Here is an 18,991-nt window from a genome sequence, read left to right on the forward strand (position 1 = left end):
GGAATTCCGTAGACTACATCCAACATTGAACTATTGCAGACATTCGATTTCCCTGTTGCACAAGGCCTTCCCCTCCAAACTACCATAGCTTACAGCTCGCCTGAACTTAGGACTGCGTACAAGGAGTGGCTCATCACATAACCACTTACGCACAACCCACAATTCCGCGTACTAACTCCCGTGGGGAGCTGCCACCTGGAGCTTCCTTTCACATAGGGAAAACACCCTCATCGCATCCTCTGTACCTTCCGGCGAAAACACTTCACAACCTACGGCACAATGGCGTCGCATGCAGTGACATCAGGCCTATCGGCTATTTCATCGGCCTCCGCGGGAGAGAAGCAATCACAGTACCCCGCCCTCCTGCACCAGATCCTCTCACAAAGCAACATAGAGACTTTGACCGCGGACCTCAACGCCTACGCCCAAGCCCTGCTCGAGGAGTCTCTAGGTCTGGTTGTACTGCGGCCGCTTATAACCAACTTCATTGAACAAATCAAGGCTATCAAGGGCCCGGAAGTCAAGGCAGATGTCGGAATGCAAGTGGTCGATTTACTGGCTGGGAAGGGTGCACAATTCGAGGAACAGGACAGTCAGATCAAAGGGATCATCGCAGACGCATATGAAGAGCAGGGAGAATACATAAAGTCTGCCCAAATACTTCAGAGGATACCGCTTGATTCCACACAAAAGCAGCTCTCCAACGATGACAAGGCGCGAGTATGGATCCGCATCGTAAGATGCTACCTCGAGGAGGACGATACGACGAACGCTTTTACGCAGCTCAATAAGATCAAGAATGTCATACACAGTCTTACGGACATGGAGACAAAGTTGCTTTTCCAGCTTAGCCAGGCCCGCATGTACGATTCACAGCGATCTTTCCTCGATGCTGCACAAGCCTACTACAATGTAAGCTTAGAAGCGGTTATAGACGAGGAGGAACGACTCCGGACGCTTTCTGCTGCATTCGTGTGCGCCATCCTCGCTCCCGCCGGTCCACAGCGGGCCAAAATGCTCTCGAAACTGTACAAAGACGAGCGTGCACACCAAGTGGAACATTTTGCGATCTTGGAAAAGATCTTCTTTGATCGGATAATGAGCCCTGACGAAGTGAAGGCTTTCGCGTCCAAATTGCAGCCTCATCATCTTGCGAAGACGGCCGACGGATCTACTGTGCTTGAGAAGGCCGTTCTAGAACACAACGTTCTTGGTGTCTCGAAGATCTACAAGAATATACACATTGACCGGTTGGCGGAGCTACTTGGTACCGATGCTGACAAAGCGGAGGAATATGCAGCAAAGATGCTTGAGCAAGGCCGCCTAGCTGGATCCATAGATCAAATTGATCGTTGGATCTTCTTCGAGGGCGAAGGTAGTGGCGAGCGAAAGACCGGCCATGTGGAGACGGGACGCAAAGAGCTGCGGCAGTGGGATGCAAATGTTCAAGGGATGGCTGAGGAGGTGGAGAGGGTGGCTACGATGATCCAGAGGCAATATCCGGTGAGCGCTTGCGATCTATAGGATGCGGTTCCAAATGCTAACAGATATGAAGGAATTCTATGCTTCACAAATGGAAGGAGCGGCTTAGGAAGTGCTCAATTCCAAGCGCAAGGAGAAGAGCTGGAGATTGAGCAAACTCCTGAATCGAGTAAGAGCATCCCATGAGTTGAGATGAGGCACTACTCCAGCACAAGCATGATCTGCACCCAGATGGCCACACTCTGGTAAACAGGTCGGTCGAAGTGCGTTCCAGGGGCAGTGGATGGATGTCTATCAACACAATAGACTGAGATGAAGCTGCCAGGTTAATACTCGCATGCATTCAACCCACAAAGTGCGCGACTGAGTATAGTGACTAGGATACTACTAGAAAAGCTTTTGTCAGCACGGCCTTACCGCTCAACTCAAAGCCTAGGCGCCTTCGCTGGAACCACCAACGCAGACCTATCACTTCCCTCAGCAAGCCATGTGACATGATATTAAACGCAAGCTTGACGGTTTCTTTCCAACATGATGCAACTCCTCAACCATGGGTGATAGTTATTCATATGTCTCCGTTCCCAAGGGGATTCAACGTGACTTACTCTTACGCGGACACCTCACCATCTCCAACCGGCCCATGTCCCCCACCCACACCCGCAGGAACCAATGTTCCTGCTCACCGGTACGGATGATCTGTAAATGCAGTGGAGAGTTCCGGAGTTTTATAAGGAAAATAAGATGATGACTTCTCGAAAACCGCATGTGCATTATCTCCCGTCTCTTACATCAAAAGCCTAGGGAGAGTGAGCTGCTGCCCTAGGGTAGGCTACACTCAACACACCCTCTACGTCTACTCCTTTGTTTTCGGTTAACCTATTCCTGTTGCTTCCGGTTTTCCCCGAAACCCTTCAAGAGTCCATGAGCGTCAAGCTGCTGATTGAGATCACAGTGAGAGATAAAGGAGTAAACCCTTAAATAAACCCTTAGTTAGTAGGTGACCAGATGGCTGTTTAGCACTTCTTATACCATAGGATATGTTATTCACTTACTATCCGCGTACCATCATGACAGTCCACCGATAGCGTGAATGAATAAACACCAATCAGCGGTACAATCAATATACAATTTGATTATCCCTTTTCCGCAGTGGGCGGTTGAGGCCTCGCAATAGAGCGACAGCTAAATATACTCCTTTTCCCTGATTGACTTCTTACGGCTTGTTTGTCTCACTTAACCCTAGTCTCTCCATCAAGAAATCACTATAGATACACTTCAGTAATACCGTCAGAAGTGCAATTGTAGCAACCGGGCAGATTCGGTATAGCCGCACGTGAGTACTTCAAACCTAGCTTGGGCTACTGCAAAAGAGGGACTCGAATAACCGCTTGGAATAACGTTGTGTGTATTCGATTTATGCTGTCAGCAGGTAATGGATGCTTACCGAGCTACCATAGCTTAAGGCGAACTCTCATGCGGCACGGAAACTAAGGTGTAGGAGTTCAGGAGGATTTGATTCAATTGAAACGAGAACCGGCCAGTGTCCGCGGCCCACGCTAATCTATTGAGCAGATCGACTATTGCACAAGTGTATTTAACAAGGATAATTGGTAAAGGAGATTCTTTTTGCCCGCTTATGCCTTCTGCGAGACGATCCCTGGTCCTTGTTAGCCTCTATGATATACACTCTCTATGATGCGATACATACTCTCAACGTCGGCGACGCTCTGGTCAAGGATCTGCTTGAGGGTCTTGGGATTCTCAAGTTCCTTCTCGATCTTGGCGATGACAGTCTCGGCAAGTTCACGCTGTTGCCTCTGCTTAACCTGACTCTCATAGCGCACCCACGAATCCAACACAGCCTTAGCCTCATGTGCAATGGCGGTCTTCTGCTCCAACTCGTACGCCTGAGCCTCGAGCCTGGCGGTTTCCTACTCATACATCAGCCATGATCGGACTAGCGGATATCCGATGATTCTCGGAATTGGTCTTTCCGCACCTTGGAAACCTCGAAGAGAGTCTTGGTGATGTCGACAACGCCGCTAAGCTCCTGAACGCTCTCAATGCGCTGCTTGACGGCAGCGGTGTGGTCGGCACGGGCAGCATTCAAGATGCCCGAAATCTTATCAACCTGCTGCTGAGCATAGCTAGACCAAGCGGGACCGGCGAACTTTCCAACAGCCCAGAAGATGGTGATCAGAGAGATGGCGACGATGGTTTCCTCATTCACGACATAGAGCTCGTTGCTGATAGCCGCAGCGCTCAAACCAGCGGTAGCCGAAAGGATGGCAGCCTTCGAGACGGGGCTGTTTCCGGGGAGGGCATCAATCAAAGACTTTGCCTTCTTCTCGGGCTCCTCGGTAGGAACATTGGAGGCAGAGCGGACCGGTGTGGTGATTGCAGGAAGCGTGCGGAGAGGGAGCGCGGGTCGCAGGCGGGCGGCGCCTTTGATACGTGAGCAGGTGGGTCAATGGTGTCTCAAATCGCCCAGTGAGCGTCAACTTACCGAATGCGCTCCTTGCGAGACGGGACGCCATTGCTGAGGATGATATTGAGGAGGTGTCAAGGAATAACCGTCGTGATGGTTGAGCTGTTTCCGATGTGAGAGGATTGCCGCCAAGCCGCTAGTCCGGTTTTCTGGGATCTTCACCACCACGATCCGAGGACCATCTTCCTTCAACCACAAAAAGTCCACCATAGGGAAAAGATGGCAGGGGTTAAGGCGGCCACGCAAGCGGGAGTCAAGAGGAAAAGGGAATCTGGGAAAGAAGAACGGAGCAAAAGCAAAGTCAAGGCCCGCCGCCAGTCTTCGAGCGACGAAGTAGACGACCCTCAAGCGACAATATTGCAACTGGAAGCGCAAATCGTCGAATCTCGCCGCCACTACAACAATATTGTCACCCTTATTCAGCTCGCGCGAAAGCATGAGACCGAAAATGACAGCGCTGTTCTCGCTGCCGTTGCGCTATGCCGCGTATTCTCACGATTGCTCTCTGCAGGAGACATGGTTAAGAGCAAAGGAATGCCAGAGTCAGAGGTTGTCATTGTACAGTGGCTGAAAGAGCGTTATCGAGAATATCAGGAGATGCTTCTTGGAGATTATTTGCGCAGTGATAACCCACCTACCCAGTCGGTGGGCTTGACACTGCTCATGCGCCTGGTTAAGGAGGAATCGAAAGGGCAGAGAGAGTACAACTGGAAACATGGCCACCTTCCTAGGCTGGTAGAGATGCTTTTGCACCTGCCTGAACAAGGAGGCGTACTGGACGAGTTCGCGGAGAAGTACTTCAGGCCCTTCGATGACGTCCGTTTCTACACCTTCCAGACTGTAACGAACGTCCTTGATGGCGACCTTACGGAGACCTCCAAGCAGCTTGTTTCCTCGAACAGCTTGTCCCTCTTGATGTCGCTGGATCAGGTCCCGACCTCGAAAGATGATGTACAGAACTTCTTGACGGAGCCATCCAATGAAGGCAAAAGTCCAGTGCCGTCCCTGTCCGCTTACAAGTCCCGAGCACAAGAAGCATGGCTTGCTACCCTCCGCGGCGGAATAAATAAGGAACAACGGAAGGCTATACTCAGGGTCTTTTCCCATCAGATCGCGCCCTGGTTCCCGCAGCCTGAAATGCTCATGGACTTCCTTACCGATTCCTACGATGTCGGGGGAGCCACGTCACTACTCGCCCTCTCAGGCCTCTACTACCTGATTTCTGAGAAGAACTTGGATTACCCGTCGTTTTACACGAAGCTTTACTCTCTACTGGATGATGGCTTGTTACATTCAAAACACAGGTCAAGATTTTTCAGGCTTTTGGATACCTTCATGTCCTCCACACATTTGCCGGCCGCTCTTGTTGCCAGTTTTATTAAGCGGTTGTCGAGGCTAGCGCTCAATGCACCACCGGCAGGAATCGTTGCTGTTGTACCGTGGATATATAACATGTTCATGCGGCATCCTGCATGCACTTTCATGATGCACAGGGAGACGCGAGATCCCACCTTGAAGAAGAAGCTCGAAGAGGAAGGCATGGACGACCCCTTCGATATGGATGAAAAAGATCCCATGTTTACAGGCGCAATTGACAGCAGTATTTGGGAGATTGAAACATTGCAATCGCATTATCATCCGAACGTAGCCACTCTGGCAGGAATCATTTCGGAGCAGTTCACAAAGCGGTCATACAATCTGGAGGACTTTCTTGACCAGTCTTACAATGCTGTATGTTCAACCCTCTTTGCTCTCACTTGCTGTACATTACTAACTAGCTTGTAGCTGCTTGATGCTGAGCTGAACAGAGAGCTGAAAAAGGAGCCCGTCATCGAGTTCGAGATACCAAAGCGCATCTTCAGTGCAGAAGAGTCTGGTTTGGGGAATCTTGGGCAGCTGATGACCCAAGTGATAGAGTCAGGGTTGACTTAGTCTTAGATGTAAATATACCCCGTTGTCGCCTTCCGTATCCGTTCGATTTCTGTTCTATCTGCCATGCCATCTTCACAACATTGGCCTATCCTCCTTCTCCAACAGTGACTGTATCTTCTGCGCCCATGCTTCTGCCGCCTCCTCACTAATAGCAGACGCATCATAACTAACACCAAACCCCACAATGCCTCTATAGTCCGACGAACTGCCTATCAAGAACTCGTTGTCTCTCGCCCTGACTCCAATCCTCAACCCCCTGTAATCGGCAGCAAAGTCCTTGCCATCCTGCCCTACAGCATCGAGGTCGTACATTCCGGCCCGAAAGACGCCTGCCGTCGAACCAACGGAGCTGACTCCGCACGTCGCACCGTATTGAAACGTTTTCGCAGGCAAGTTCCCCTGAGGATTCGCCCCTGTCTTTCGCTCAGGTGGGAGTTTTGCTTCAACCCGTTCCAGCAGGCCCAAATATCCATTTGCCAGCATGCGCAACGGGGAATGCGGCTCCAGGCTCAACCTGCCACCCTTCGAATCCTTCAACCTCTTCTGGTAGACCTTCAACTCACGATTCGCATGTTTCGCCACCAACCTAAATCTTCCATCTATGGGTAGCTCCTTCGGCAAGAACGGCATGACGACTCCATCGCTGAAGGCTAACATGCAGGAATCGGCTAGTCCGGTATACCCGAAGAATGGTCGCGGATTTAAGGGGAAGGATGCTGCAAATGCGGGACGCTGCGAGGGCGGGATGTGTGGATTACGTGCCTCTTCTAGTTCCATCATTGAGAGGCCCGCGAGTGCGAAGCAGCCTGCCCCAATGCTGACTTTGGCGCTGCGGCACAGGGAGATGAGGTGTTTCGATGCAGTGGGTGAGAGGGCGACGGTTAAATGGCCGGAACGGAGAGGAGGGAGGGCGGAGGGGGAGTAAACAAAGATCTTGGAGAATTTGGGCGGAAGGGGAGGTGGTTGATTGGAGTCGAAGTTGTTCGCTCCTCTTCGAAGGGGGTTTGTGAATGTCGGAGGGAGAGTGTTACGGACATGTCGGAGGACGCGGAGGAGGGCCCAGAACCAGCGCTGTCGGGCTTTGCTGCCGGGGATTTTGGGGTAGAGATCTTCTTGGGCGAGCGGGAGTCTGGACGCGATGGCTTTTGGGTTCAGGGCTTCGCTGATTTCACTTCTGATCCTCGAAAACGGCGCATTGAGGAGGCGAAGGAAGTGGGAGAACCAGTTATGTGAGGACAGTCCGTCTGATATTTGATGCGCCATTATGACTAGAAACCGTAGACTGAAATTCCCGTTTGGTAGCTGGATGGGAGGGAGGACGTACAGGCGGGAAAGGCATCGGGAAGGGTCGATAATTCGGGAAACGTTGAAGCAGTGCTTGTAGAGCTCGTTTTCGTCGACTTGAGGGTACAGATCCTCGATCCAAACAATGCACTTTTGTGTTTCTTGAATTGCTTCTTCATAACTATTTGGGACTTCGATAGTGAAGTTTCTTTCTCCATGGATCTCGTCAACTCTGCTTTGCAGGAGGACATGGTGCAACCGAAGATTTGCCCAAACTAGTGTTATCCTTTCTCGAAATTCGTCCGGGGAGAGAGAATGGCGGATCTCAACGGTGAAGAGGGCATTCATGTCTGCGCGGCCGCCATAGTGTGAACCATCTGTATCGAAAGATGTTTCTACGAGACCTAAGGCCCTCTGGTATACGGTCCGGCCATTGAATAAGGTGGATTTCCAGGCATGGTAATTATTGGAGTATTTGGAAAGCCACTGTTGACTTTCCTGAGACATGGTGTTTCCTTGAGGTTGGATGAGGTTTTTGCCAAAACTCGTATTGTTCGAGGCAGCGTCAGATGTCCCAGTCAAGTGAGAAGACTTGGTTAATCTTTCTAAAGTTAAATCTGCCAGATCGAAAGTCTAACCTCGTTTCGGCAGGTGAGCAAAATCAGACACTGGTAAGTGCGGAGGGGGAACCTAGGTAGGTAGATGGTTCGCCAACCATGACTAGTAGACCTACTAATAGATCCACATTGTCGATCTGTAACGACGACTTTGCTGCCTCTGTTCACATCCAACCGAACACGCCCCTGCACTTCCTCTGTACTGCACTTTTCCCCATCCAAGTAAACCGCTTGCAAGTGCAGCAATTTTATAGATTTTGCAATTAGCTTTGAATCGCCTAGCTCTATGTACGTATATTAAGTTCATAAATAAAATTCTACTTATTGCATTATTTAGATGTACACAGCAGCTAATAGACTTGCGCGGGGTAGCGAATCTCACCTACAGAGGAACTGCGAGGGATGTTCAGTCGGACCTGCACAGCGGCAGTACCTACTCCTGGGTTAACCGTGAACAAGAAAATATCTCGACCTGCTATTAAATTAGATGGTTCTCCTTGCCATGAGGTTTGATGTTTTGAAAGAGAATGCCCTCTTGACCGCACTTATTTTCCATATCCCCTTTTCAGTTGAAGACATTCCAACCCATGCCCTTTCCTACCTACCTACATACATTTGCCAGTTTCTGCTCACTGTAAGCCTTGCGGCCATTAGCCTTGCGGCCATTGGGGATCAGAAGCCCAATTCAATGTTGAATTGAAGTGGTGCAACATGGCTTCAGAACACTCGACTATGAACTGATCAAATATCCGCACGATGACAGATATGAAGACACTCCTTACAATGGCGAGCCCAGACCTCTGAGAGATTTGGCATTGAGGCTAGCAGGAATCTCTTCAAGATGGATTAAGTACTGGGTTAGTAGAGGCACGTGATCAGGTGAGAGTGGCGGTGCTCTATCGTGGCACAGCAGTATTATTCAGCACATGGTCTGTGCAACATATCGTTTGCAGCTCTTTGGAACTGGCCCACCGCCGCAACAACCCCTCACTCAGTTTTACTCTCCTCTCACCTCTTGTCTGGTATTCCAAAACTCTTCCCCTGCCAGAACAGCAACGATGGCAACGCCAGCGCCACCGAGGCCTTTCCTGACGCGAGAACAAATACAGGCGCTTTCAGACGAGGAGAAGGCGAGAGCTATTGCAGAGTGGTCCAGTGAGTGTCACAAAACTTGAACAAGCTGTAGACCGGAGCACATTTCGCTAATCGTATTTCAGGTTACAATGCACGACTTCGGTTAGAGCAACAGCGTGCTGCGTCTCGCGGATCGTTCCGCGGTGTCCGAGGAGGGGGAAGGGGAGGCAGAGGACGAGGTTATCCTCGCGCGTTTCATCCTTATCCGCACCCAAGATTCGGACATCAGGCTTTCCAGAATCGTACAGCAACGTTCAACTCGGCCGGAGTCAGCGCTTCTCCAAAGCCGGAGCATGTTAGCTCAACCGCAATACCCCATGTGCAAGCCAGGCAGGAGAACGAACTGCCCATGGAGATGAACAAACCATGTCCCGCTTTCACGTCCACAGGTAATTGTTAAGAATGGCCTTCGAGCCCAGGATCACACCGGTCTCTCCCCCAACTCCTTGGAGGCATTAACATGGTTACAGGTATTTGCAAGCGCTCACGGTGCGCGTTTATCCATGACCCCGACAAGACGGCTATATGCAAACCATTTCTCTTCAAAGGCCATTGCCCAAAGGGCTCAGCATGTCCGCTGTCCCATAAACCTTCCGCCAACCGGTCCCCACATTGCATTCACTTCCAGGAGGGCAACTGTAGTAAGGAGGACTGTCCATATGCCCACGTACACGTCGGTGCAGACGCGCCCATATGCGAGGCCTTTGCGCGACTTGGTTACTGTGAGAAGGGCGCTGAATGTGCTGAGCAACACGCATTCGAGTGCCCGGATTTTGCTAACAAGGGATCGTGCGAGGTGGGCGGATGCCGACTTCCTCACATTAGGCACGCCGCACGGCTGCGAAAGGCACGCGAATCCGCAGAAGCCGAGTCAAAGTGGAATACGACAGACGAGGAACAGGAAGATGGAGATGAGAACCAGGACGATGATTCGGATCGTGAGGATGAGCAAAAAGACAAGGCCATGAGCTATGACGACGCACATGCGCTAACCCAACAGGCCGACTTTATCCCGCTGGGCTGATGTGGAGATTCTCCTCGCACTGAAAGCCCAGTGTGTCCTTGCAAAGGTTCATGGGGTAACCTGGTAGGTGCTCCTGATTGTCCTCGACATTTCTTGTCCTGATTTCTTCCGCTTCTTCAAGGTTCCAACATGATCAGTATGTTGCTTCACCTTGCTTCTGTCCAGATCAGATTTGACTAACCGGGAGATGGACTCCTGGCGTTGCGGAGTAACGGCGGATATTGATACCCACTCACGGTTCGTCCTCTTCGTCTTCATGAGGAAGACGGGCTTCCTCTATTTTGTTCTGCCTTGGTGTTGCATATCCATTGCCACTCAAGGTCAGAGTTCCTTTCATGTAAATGATTCAGCCAGCAAAGGGCGGCCTCTTAATAGCAGAAACAAGAAGCAGGATGTACCTTTAGTGTCAATTAAAAGAATGAGATAATTGAGAGAATCATAGCTCCGTGGTTGCGACGCTTATAGTGTGTTGAGAAAGTGCTTGCGTGTCGTTCGCCCTTCGCTGTATCATGCAGTCCGAGTAGGACATGTTTAAAACCTTTTCTGGGGAAGCTCGTGGGCTAGGTAAAGATTCTAACTAGCAATAAAGGTGGAATGAGTCTTTAGGAGCCTCGCTGTAGGAGATTGTGCCTGACACACCTAGGTAGCTCTTTGTACTCTCCTAACCCCCTAGAGAGGGCTTTGGAAACTTAGTGAAGCCAGGGAACCAGCTAAGCGGTAGACATAGGAAGCAGTCATTCCAAGAGGATTATCTCAAGTGGAATTATCATGTTATCACGCTATCCGTTATATTTTCTTGTCGATGATTCATCTGATTCATCTCTTAATGGACGCCAATCTAAGGCCTCACTGACCCATCTACCTGGAAAGCGCAATATCATCAATCCTCAAAATCATCTTCACCGTCTCCGCCGCCAACTCAATCGCACTCGTACTCACCAACAAAGGTTGCAGTACATTCTCCTCCGCGATATCATTCTTCACGCCCCCGCTCTTGATACTGATACCGGCATTCTTCTGCCCCTGCGCATGTCTGTGCCGCAAATCCGTCACAACCTTAATACTATTGAGCCCCGCGTTCTCCGCCAACGTCGTGGGAATGACTTCAAGCGCGTCCGCAAACGCCTTCCAGCAAATCGCCTCGGTGCCTGAAAGCTGTCTCGCCTCCATGGCAAGTTGGTGCGCAATTTCGATTTCGGGGGCGCCGCCGCCGGCAAGAAGGGCCTTCTTCTTGACGAGTGAGCGGATGGCGCAGTGGGCGTCGTGCAGGGAGCGCTCTGTTTCTTCGAGAATGAGAGAGTTTGCGCCACGGCAGACGATGGAGACGGTTTGCGCCGAGGTCTTGACGCCTGTCACTTTGACGTAGCGGGCGCCGGAGGATTGGACTTCTTCGACGAGGTCGGCGGTGCCGAGTTTGTCTTCGGTAAAGGAGTCGATGTCGGCGATGGGTTTACAGCCGGTACTCTGGGGGCCGGTTAGCTAGATTGTTTTAGTGGCTTCTGATAAATAGATGTACCTTGCAGATGAACTCAATCTCGTCACGCTCAATATCCTTGACCACGAGGATCTTGAGCTTCGAAAGGAAGTGCAAACTCAGGTCGTTAACAGCATCTCGCAGAATCGACTTCTGGATGAACAGGACGTTGCACTTCGCTTTCTGGATCTTCTTGACCATGTTCAGCAGATATGTCCGCTCCTCCTTGAGGATCTTATCCATCTGTCTGTAGTCGTTCACCACAATCTGATTCTCCATGTCCGGCTTGGGTGGGCTGAGTTGGAACTGTATCAGGCCAATCTTTGCCTTCTCTTTCACGGTGGGACCACCAGCGCTCTTGACAACGGGCTGGTTCAGTACGAGGCCGTCTATCATCTCGCTCTCGTCGATGGTTCCTCCTGGCTTCTTGAGAATCCTGATGTTCTTCAAGTCGACATTATCTGCCGTCTTGGGGTCAATGACTTTCAGAACCGAATCCACCGCCATGATAGGCAGTTTTGGCTCCTGAGCCACGATCTTCGAGGAGAGCGCCGTAGTCGCTGTCTTAAGCAGGGTTGGCCGGTCAGACAATGATATGGGGATAGACATATCTGTGAGGATCCCGACAGCCCTTGCGGCAGCTCTTTGGAACGCTTCCGAAATCACTGTGGGGTGGATTCCCTTCTGTAGTAACCGTTCTGCTGCACCCAAAAGGCTTCCTGCTATTACTACGACAGAGGTTGTTCCGTCTCCGGCTTCGATGTCTTGGGCGTGTGCGAGGTCGACTAGCATTTTTGCGGAGGGGTGCATTACGGCCATTTGGTTTAACATGGTTGCTCCGTCGTTGGTGATGATGGTCTCGCCTTTGCCGGTTTGAATCTTGATATACGTCAGTTTGAGACTGCTGCATATATGTACCTTATACATACCATTTTGTCCATTCCTTTCGGCCCAAGTGACTTTTGAATGTTAGCATTGCCTCCCCCGCACAACTCGAGCGGGACATACGGTTCGGATTGCATCTGCAACGGCTATACCACATCCATTAGCATATAGGCTAGCTGACGTTGGAAGCTGTACTGACCTCTCGCTGCGACAATGTTTGCTATCCGGACTGCCCTAGGCTTGTCCTTGTCCTGAAGCTTGCGTCAGTCACATATTGGCAGAGCTTCCAGTCAGCCAAAGTACCTTGAACGTAGCATTTCCGCCTCCTCCACTGCTCGCAACCTGGGTCGCCATGCTGAGTATATAGACTGTGAGTGAAGAAAGGCAAGGATGATAGAGGTGGGGGTTCTGGCGGGCGGTCCTGGCTGCTTCCCTGCTGCCTCTGAATTTCCAAAGACGCGAACAAATTGAGGCGCGACCCGCAAGGGTGTCGGTCGCCAAGACCTCAAGCGCCGACTCCCCCGGCGCCGCCTCTGGAAGCAGCGGAGCTTCCTGATGACAACACCAAACAACCGCCATCGTCATCTCGACCGGATAACTCACTCAAAACCGCACGACAACCCCTTCTCCTGCCTCGACAATACCGTTTCACTCTTTACCAACTTCGTGGCACACAGATCGAAGCGTCCTGAGCTGTGAAGATGCCCAGCGCCACGGGCCAGAACTGGGAGAAGTACCAGAAGAACTTCGCCGACGATGAAAGAGAAGAGAAGAAGATTACACCTCTCACCGACGAGTAAGATGTGCGCTCAAGTCGATGCATGGAATGAGACTAAAGCTCCCATAGGGATATCCAAGTGCTGAAGACATATGGAGCAGCTCCATATGCAGCCGAGCTGAAGAAGCTCGAGAAGGAAATCAAGGATAAGCAGCAGACCATAAACGAAAAGATCGGTGAGTGGCACATCTGTCCCATCTGTGATCTCAGCTGCTAATCGCTACATAGGTGTCAAGGTAGTTGAGCTTCTCCTATCAGCCCGGCACATGCCCTAACTCTGCCATAGGAATCAGATACCGGACTTGCGCCGCCACACCTCTGGGATATCGCCGCCGACCGACAACGCATGTCAGAAGAGCAGCCCCTCCAGGTTGCGCGATGTACCAAGATAATAGCGGACGAGAAGGACCCCGAGAAGAACAAATATGTGATCAACGTTAAGCAGATCGCAAAGTTCGTCGTGAGTTTGGGCGAGAGAGTATCGCCCTCGGACATTGAGGAGGGTATGCGCGTTGGGTACGTGACACCATGTTCTTATACCTGGGACAATGCCTGATATTCCCCACAGGGTGGACCGGAACAAATACCAGATCCTGCTGCCGTTACCACCAAAGATTGACCCTTCTGTCACGATGATGACAGTCGAAGACAAGCCGGATGTGACATACGGAGATGTCGGTGGATGCAAGGAGCAGATCGAAAAACTTCGTGAGGTGGTGGAGATGCCCCTCCTCTCTCCAGAGCGCTTCGTTAATCTTGGTATCGACCCTCCTAAAGGCGCGCTTCTCTATGGACCTCCAGGAACCGGAAAGACGCTATGCGCCCGAGCGGTCGCCAATCGGACAGACGCCACATTCATCCGTGTCATCGGATCTGAACTTGTGCAAAAGTATGTTGGAGAGGGTGCTAGGATGGTTCGCGAGCTGTTTGAGATGGCACGGACAAAGAAGGCATGCATCATCTTCTTTGATGAAGTGGACGCTATAGGAGGTGCTCGTTTTGACGATGGCGCCGGAGGCGACAACGAGGTACAGCGGACCATGTTGGAGCTCATTACGCAGCTTGACGGTTTCGACTCGCGCGGCAACATCAAGGTCATGTTCGCTACCAACAGACCTTCCACCCTGGATCCGGCCCTCATGCGTCCTGGCCGTATTGACAGGAAGATCGAGTTCTCCCTGCCGGATATGGAGGGCCGTGCCAACATCCTCCGCATTCACGCGAAGAGCATGAGCGTCGACCGGGATATCCGTTGGGAACTCATCTCGCGCTTGTGCCCCAACAGCACAGGTGCAGAGCTGCGGAGTGTGGCCACTGAGGCGGGCATGTTTGCCATCCGTGCCAGAAGGAAGGTAGCGACGGAGAAGGATTTCCTCGCGGCCGTGGACAAGGTGATTAAGGGCAATCTCAAGTTCAACTCGACGGCTACGTACATGCAGTATAATTAGAGGGTTATGGAGTCAGGAGTGGAGGCGAGCGCCATAGCGAAGGCTGTACGATTACACGCCGTGTAATGAGTTTAGAGAGTCATAGCAGTCATCCTGCCGTTTCTGGCGTTGGGTGTCAGAACATCCTCATTGAGCAGGTCATCGTTTCTCCTTTTGCGTCTTCTTCATATAACCGGTTGCGTAGTTCGGCTGGACAGACCCAAGTGCGGAAAACACCAGAGCTCCCTTCACTATGAGATCCGAATCAAAGTATTGCACGAATTCGTCCTATATACCTCTATTACGCGTATCTGATTCTATGCGCGGATGCCCTCGCCTTCCATGTCATGCAAAGGATGAGGCTGACGCGTGCGGCTGTGCACCGCCGCCAACCGCCTGTGTTGGCTTGTCATCCTTTCCAAGAACCTTTTAACTTATTTGACCATGTCCAGCTGCAGAGGCTCCACAATGCACACCTCTATAATAGCTGAAAGAACTCACAGCTCGAGGAGGTACGGAACGAGCCTGCACGTGCCGTGATAGCTGTCTGGTGTTTTTTCCTTCGCTGCGACTGTCTCTACCTACGACTCACAAACGATCACAACTCCAAAGACAATAAGTCCTGAGCTACCCCTTTTTACCAACAAGTCTCAAGAGTTGGGTATCTAGACCCTGTTGAACACTGTATAATCCTATACTCCTAAGCAGGCACAATGACGCTCAAAGACCTTCTCAAAAAGAAAGACAAGATCAAAAACGATGGTTCCGCATCCTCGCAGCTCTCCCCCTCTTCCTCAGTCCCCGAATTCACCTTCCTCCGCACAACCACGACCACGCAGTCGATTATTGAGCCCCCCCGCTTTCCCGGCGATCCTCAACCGCAGCGTAAATCGGGGCAGCTACTGTCGCCTACGGATGGCGTGTTCGGGAGGCTGAGGAGACAAAGCAATGCCGGCAGTCAGGGTAGAGGAATCGCAACAGGAGGAGATGCAAAAGGAAAGCACCCACACTCGGACGACGAAAGGGGATCCGAACAACACAAGTTCCACGAGCGGCTACATCTCGGGCGACGAAGAGCAGTTAGTTCGACGAATATACCTGACATGTTGCCGGATGTGGGGGATGCGGTTGTTGCGAGGAGTGAGGAAGAGGAGGCGAAATGGGAGAAGAGGGCGACGGTGTTGGCGAAGAGTAGGAGTGTGAGTGGAAGGCCGACTCCTAGGATTGAGGTTGAGGAGAAGGGAGGAGGGAGGCAGAGGAGTGTGAGTGTTGCGAAGCCAAGCGATGATGTGAGTTGCAATGTGGGAAAGGAGTGGTTTTGGGAGACGGGCTGATAGGAGAGTAGGCTGATATTCAGGAGGCGATTCGGTTGCATGAGGCTGGCAGTGAGTATATTGGGACAGTGGGAAAGATGGGCGTTATTGACACCACTTCCCAGACCTTGAAGCGTCAACGAGGATGTTTGAGAAGTTGGCGGATCCCAACGGCCAAAACCACGCTCTGAGTCAAGTTCTCTTTGGCCTTGCATTACGGTATTGCCTCTCTTCTCCTTCTGAGAGCCCAATCTCACTTTCCTTTCCCTCGTACCCGAATGACGCCCTGGGTTCGCAGTGCTCGCTGCGCCAGTATCCCGTACATAATGTGGTAAGTCTAGCAGCTGACGGCTAACAGACACGGATGGGGCTGCGAGCCCGACCCGGAGCGCGCCATCACATACCTTTCGTACGCGGCATCAAACAGCGCTGAAATCGAGTCCATGGCGCTGTCCGCGGGTATGAAGAAGGGCGGTGCGGCCAAGGGCGAGCTTGTGCTTGCGATGTATGAGCTGGCGAATTGCTTCCGGAATGTGAGTTCATTCCTACTGCTCAAGAGGTTGCACCTGCGGATCTTTCCCTGAGAGCAAGCATTGCAAGGGTTACTCTTCTTGCGGAGATAGTGATGCATTGTTACTAACGGGAATGTATAGGGTTGGGGCATCAAAAAGGATCCCGTGGCTGCAAAGCAATATTATGAAACGGCAGCTAACCTGGGCGATACCGACGCCATGAACGAGGTCGCGTGGTGCTATCTCGAGGGCTTCGGATGTAAGAAGGACAAAGTGAGTTCCCTTTTATCATCCTTCTCCGAAGAAGGATCTACTACTTCACCGGTCGGCGTCTCCAGTTCGGCGCTCCCCTTGACATGACCGGACGGCACAACAGAGTGCTCCCTGACACAGACGTGACTACAGCCTCACTTATTGGGCCGCAATTCCTAAGACAATAGACGCTGACAGGGAAGCAGTTCAAGGCGGCGCAGTTTCTGCGGCTGGCCGAACAGAAGGGGAGTAAGACCCTGGGGAATACGTGGTACGTAGACACTCTTTTCCGTTTCCCTTCACAGTATTTTCTGCTTGCATTGAGACAATCTGGCCCTATTCCGGAATTGCGATTCGTCATGCCGATGGAGGAAACCGGTCATGTTATCCGGAGATATCATCCCATCAGGCTTGCGACGCTTCCATACCAGCGCCTCCGACCAACGACACCACCCGCAATCATCACCATCGCGATCACCAAAAGTCAAACAACAACAGAGCCACCGTCATCACCACACATCACACACCACAATCCAGGATTCCTAGCCTTATCCTCCGCCGCAGTCTGCGAGTCTCACTTTCCAGCCGCCAAGCCTCACCCATTGGCCAGCACACAACCTCTCTCCCATGTCCATCTCACGTACCCCGTTCGCTTACATCGGAAAACGGACTGGCCCTGCCCTCCCATCCCTCTGTCACGCACCTCATCTCTATTTACCCCACACGTCTGAATGGTCGTCATCACTCCTCTGTCACTCAGCCAGGCATCATCAGCCACTGCGCCTTCGCGTCCAACACGGGTCAAAAACTTCAGACAAGGCAAGCGTGAATCCTAAGGTCCAGGGTCAACATCACTTGCACCCTCTATTTCTCTCTTCTCAGCAACCATTCGCTACTTCGCCATCGGCATCCGCGGCCCACGCTTCGCATGTCCCGCCAGCCGACATCCGGTTATCCCACCGCGCTGGGCCGCACCGATCTGGCGCCCCTGTTGGTTTTGTTGGCTGAGCTGGGAGGCTTGGCGGCCTCTATTTGCGGATACACGTGGCGGTCTGTTGATGGCTGGGCTGGGGGATGGGTAATATGGGAGGAGTGGGAGGGTGTGTGAGTGGTGCTTGCGTGACGATGGAGAAGAGGTCTGTTTGGGGAGGTGAGGCGAGAGTACTCCTGTTGTTGTGGAGTTGTCGATTGAGAGATGTGGAAGGGTCGGAGATGGGCGACTGGTTGTTGGAGGCGGTGTTGTTGGAGGCGGTGTTGATGTCGCCGCTCGGTCACGGGAGCCTCACTTCACATCACTGGATGGATGTCTCTCGTCTCGTCTCGTCTCTCGCCGAAGCGGATGGAGATACTTTGATGGCTACCCGAACAGCTCCCGATAATGACGACGACGCATCCCTCGTCGCATCGTCATCATTCCGGACTTGCGCACCTCCGTTGACGGCTCGACTTCTCCCGCTTTCATCCTTTTCCCCCACGGAAATCGGAACAATTTCGGATCAGCTCAGCTTGGGCTTGCCAGCACTGCCACTTCCTACTTTTTCCTAACTTCCCTTTCTTTCCTGTTTTGTTTCCTAATCATCCCACTACTTCCTTGTCTGTTTTCGTCAACGGTGCAGCCCCTGGTAGGCGAATCCGCATCCGGCATCCGCGCACGTGCGTGAACTCGTACTAACCAACGGTGCCAACGCAGGATCTGGAAGGAGAAGTATAATCCTAAATAGGCTTGGGATAATGGACAGGGATTGCGGGATTGAGAGATGTGGGACAGTGGGAGTGCACGCGACGTCTGTCGTGGGGGAGTTCATGGGATGGTGAAGGTTTTGGAATAATAGGGCCGGAGGAGGGTATGGGGTATTGGTGGTAGATGGGCTGGGTGCTGGATGCTTTGTGCATTTCAAGAGAGTGGGGTGTATTTTGTATACTGGAGAGATGGGGTTGAGGGTGTTGGGCATCGAGTCGACAGTACTCTCCGTATTCAGCTCGATCTTGAGAGATGCAGAGGTGCATTTGGGTAGTAGTAGATCGATGGCTTGAGACTTGGTGGATGATGAAGGCACAGCACTCGCAGGTTGCACATAGATGGGCCATCATAGTATACGCTGTTCCTGTTCTTGTTCGCGGAAGAGGCAGTTCGAAACTTGCTGCGTGCCTCTCTTCAGTACCGTTATTCTACTCATGCTCATACTCATTCCTACTCATACTCATACTTAACACTCAAACTCATCGTCCTCCCATCCATATCCGTCGTCCCCGGATCTGCGCTCGCTCCACATAGCGAATATACATACATACACGGCCTGAATCACTACTGCCCTGCCTGAGATCCATCCGTCACATTCACACGCAGCCATCGCGTGACTCGTCCCCAAGCAGGCAGATATCAGAGTAT

At 51.9% G+C, this 18,991-nt stretch overlaps 9 protein-coding genes across 9 annotated transcripts; 6 read left to right on the forward strand and 3 right to left on the reverse strand.

Annotated features, from left to right (window-relative positions):
- The first annotated feature begins 19 nt into the window (after positions 1-19).
- On the forward strand, positions 20-1,960 carry EI97DRAFT_427219 (COP9 signalosome-like protein complex subunit 4). The gene is made up of 2 exons (XM_033797218.1): positions 20-1,503; positions 1,556-1,960. Exons 1-2 carry the CDS (start codon positions 280-282, stop codon positions 1,589-1,591), a joined length of 1,260 nt encoding a protein of 419 aa, XP_033649495.1. The 5' UTR covers positions 20-279; the 3' UTR covers positions 1,592-1,960.
- A 1,018-nt stretch (positions 1,961-2,978) lies between these two features.
- EI97DRAFT_407152 (uncharacterized protein) lies at positions 2,979-4,019 on the reverse strand (the record flags this gene model as incomplete). Its single annotated transcript, XM_033796616.1, has 4 exons — positions 2,979-3,139; positions 3,191-3,413; positions 3,482-3,927; positions 3,989-4,019. 4 exons carry the CDS (start codon positions 4,017-4,019, stop codon positions 3,117-3,119), a joined length of 723 nt encoding a protein of 240 aa, XP_033649496.1. The 3' UTR covers positions 2,979-3,116.
- A 144-nt stretch (positions 4,020-4,163) lies between these two features.
- EI97DRAFT_496911 (CBF-domain-containing protein) lies at positions 4,164-5,947 on the forward strand. The gene is made up of 2 exons (XM_033802490.1): positions 4,164-5,701; positions 5,756-5,947. The coding sequence occupies exons 1-2, from the start codon at positions 4,190-4,192 to the stop codon at positions 5,900-5,902; spliced, it is 1,659 nt and encodes a 552-aa protein (XP_033649497.1). The 5' UTR covers positions 4,164-4,189; the 3' UTR covers positions 5,903-5,947.
- On the reverse strand, positions 5,866-7,950 carry EI97DRAFT_237965 (uncharacterized protein). Its single transcript, XM_033794024.1, has one exon. The coding sequence runs from the start codon at positions 7,691-7,693 to the stop codon at positions 5,975-5,977; it is 1,719 nt and encodes a 572-aa protein (XP_033649498.1). The 5' UTR covers positions 7,694-7,950; the 3' UTR covers positions 5,866-5,974.
- A 220-nt stretch (positions 7,951-8,170) lies between these two features.
- On the forward strand, positions 8,171-8,580 carry EI97DRAFT_437341 (uncharacterized protein). Its single transcript, XM_033799322.1, has one exon. It carries the CDS (start codon positions 8,291-8,293, stop codon positions 8,501-8,503), a length of 213 nt encoding a protein of 70 aa, XP_033649499.1. The 5' UTR covers positions 8,171-8,290; the 3' UTR covers positions 8,504-8,580.
- Positions 8,581-9,189: 609 nt separating this feature from the next.
- Positions 9,190-10,391, forward strand: EI97DRAFT_437343 (uncharacterized protein). The gene is made up of 2 exons (XM_033799323.1): positions 9,190-9,326; positions 9,408-10,391. Exons 1-2 carry the CDS (start codon positions 9,287-9,289, stop codon positions 9,959-9,961), a joined length of 594 nt encoding a protein of 197 aa, XP_033649500.1. The 5' UTR covers positions 9,190-9,286; the 3' UTR covers positions 9,962-10,391.
- Positions 10,392-10,693: 302 nt separating this feature from the next.
- Positions 10,694-12,757, reverse strand: EI97DRAFT_407163 (t-complex protein-like protein 1). Its single transcript, XM_033796617.1, has 6 exons — positions 12,624-12,757; positions 12,520-12,571; positions 12,444-12,466; positions 12,365-12,394; positions 11,478-12,314; positions 10,694-11,425 (listed from the first exon to the last, which is right to left on the reverse strand). The coding sequence occupies exons 1-6, from the start codon at positions 12,672-12,674 to the stop codon at positions 10,820-10,822; spliced, it is 1,599 nt and encodes a 532-aa protein (XP_033649501.1). The 5' UTR covers positions 12,675-12,757; the 3' UTR covers positions 10,694-10,819.
- A 140-nt stretch (positions 12,758-12,897) lies between these two features.
- Positions 12,898-14,807, forward strand: EI97DRAFT_437345 (26S proteasome subunit P45). The gene is made up of 5 exons (XM_033799324.1): positions 12,898-13,116; positions 13,168-13,277; positions 13,305-13,307; positions 13,383-13,614; positions 13,667-14,807. The coding sequence occupies exons 1-5, from the start codon at positions 13,022-13,024 to the stop codon at positions 14,544-14,546; spliced, it is 1,320 nt and encodes a 439-aa protein (XP_033649502.1). The 5' UTR covers positions 12,898-13,021; the 3' UTR covers positions 14,547-14,807.
- Positions 14,808-14,951: 144 nt separating this feature from the next.
- Positions 14,952-18,431, forward strand: EI97DRAFT_437346 (HCP-like protein). Its single transcript, XM_033799325.1, has 7 exons — positions 14,952-15,814; positions 15,871-15,910; positions 15,964-16,057; positions 16,197-16,371; positions 16,492-16,623; positions 16,809-16,873; positions 18,293-18,431. Exons 1-7 carry the CDS (start codon positions 15,239-15,241, stop codon positions 18,321-18,323), a joined length of 1,113 nt encoding a protein of 370 aa, XP_033649503.1. The 5' UTR covers positions 14,952-15,238; the 3' UTR covers positions 18,324-18,431.
- Positions 18,432-18,991: the final 560 nt, after the last annotated feature.

This window comes from Westerdykella ornata (assembly GCF_010094085.1).
Source record: "Westerdykella ornata strain CBS 379.55 unplaced genomic scaffold EI97scaffold_46, whole genome shotgun sequence".
Lineage (NCBI taxonomy): Eukaryota > Fungi > Ascomycota > Dothideomycetes > Pleosporales > Sporormiaceae > Westerdykella > Westerdykella ornata.

Bases quoted from the DNA above. Each gene is read 5' to 3' on its own strand.
- EI97DRAFT_427219 (XM_033797218.1), top strand. From the start codon at position 280: ATGGCGTCGCATGCAGTGACATCAGGCCTATCGGCTATTTCATCGGCC. The intron at 1,504-1,555 runs GTGAGCGCTTGC...ACAGATATGAAG, and splicing joins TGATCCAGAGGCAATATCCG to GAATTCTATGCTTCACAAAT.
- EI97DRAFT_496911 (XM_033802490.1), top strand. From the start codon at position 4,190: ATGGCAGGGGTTAAGGCGGCCACGCAAGCGGGAGTCAAGAGGAAAAGG. The intron at 5,702-5,755 runs GTATGTTCAACC...ACTAGCTTGTAG, and splicing joins TTGACCAGTCTTACAATGCT to CTGCTTGATGCTGAGCTGAA.
- EI97DRAFT_237965 (XM_033794024.1), bottom strand. From the start codon at position 7,693: ATGTCTCAGGAAAGTCAACAGTGGCTTTCCAAATACTCCAATAATTAC.
- EI97DRAFT_437341 (XM_033799322.1), top strand. From the start codon at position 8,291: ATGGTTCTCCTTGCCATGAGGTTTGATGTTTTGAAAGAGAATGCCCTC.
- EI97DRAFT_437343 (XM_033799323.1), top strand. From the start codon at position 9,287: ATGGAGATGAACAAACCATGTCCCGCTTTCACGTCCACAG. The intron at 9,327-9,407 runs GTAATTGTTAAG...ACATGGTTACAG, and splicing joins TCCCGCTTTCACGTCCACAG to GTATTTGCAAGCGCTCACGG.
- EI97DRAFT_407163 (XM_033796617.1), bottom strand. From the start codon at position 12,674: ATGGCGACCCAGGTTGCGAGCAGTGGAGGAGGCGGAAATGCTACGTTC. The intron at 12,572-12,623 runs GTACTTTGGCTG...CGCAAGCTTCAG, and splicing joins GCGGAAATGCTACGTTCAAG to GACAAGGACAAGCCTAGGGC. The intron at 12,467-12,519 runs GTCAGTACAGCT...GATGTGGTATAG, and splicing joins AAACATTGTCGCAGCGAGAG to CCGTTGCAGATGCAATCCGA.
- EI97DRAFT_437345 (XM_033799324.1), top strand. From the start codon at position 13,022: ATGCCCAGCGCCACGGGCCAGAACTGGGAGAAGTACCAGAAGAACTTC. The intron at 13,117-13,167 runs GTAAGATGTGCG...AAGCTCCCATAG, and splicing joins ATTACACCTCTCACCGACGA to GGATATCCAAGTGCTGAAGA. The intron at 13,615-13,666 runs GTACGTGACACC...TATTCCCCACAG, and splicing joins GAGGAGGGTATGCGCGTTGG to GGTGGACCGGAACAAATACC.
- EI97DRAFT_437346 (XM_033799325.1), top strand. From the start codon at position 15,239: ATGACGCTCAAAGACCTTCTCAAAAAGAAAGACAAGATCAAAAACGAT. The intron at 16,058-16,196 runs GTATTGCCTCTC...GACGGCTAACAG, and splicing joins CTCTTTGGCCTTGCATTACG to ACACGGATGGGGCTGCGAGC. The intron at 16,624-16,808 runs GTGAGTTCCCTT...ACAGGGAAGCAG, and splicing joins TCGGATGTAAGAAGGACAAA to TTCAAGGCGGCGCAGTTTCT.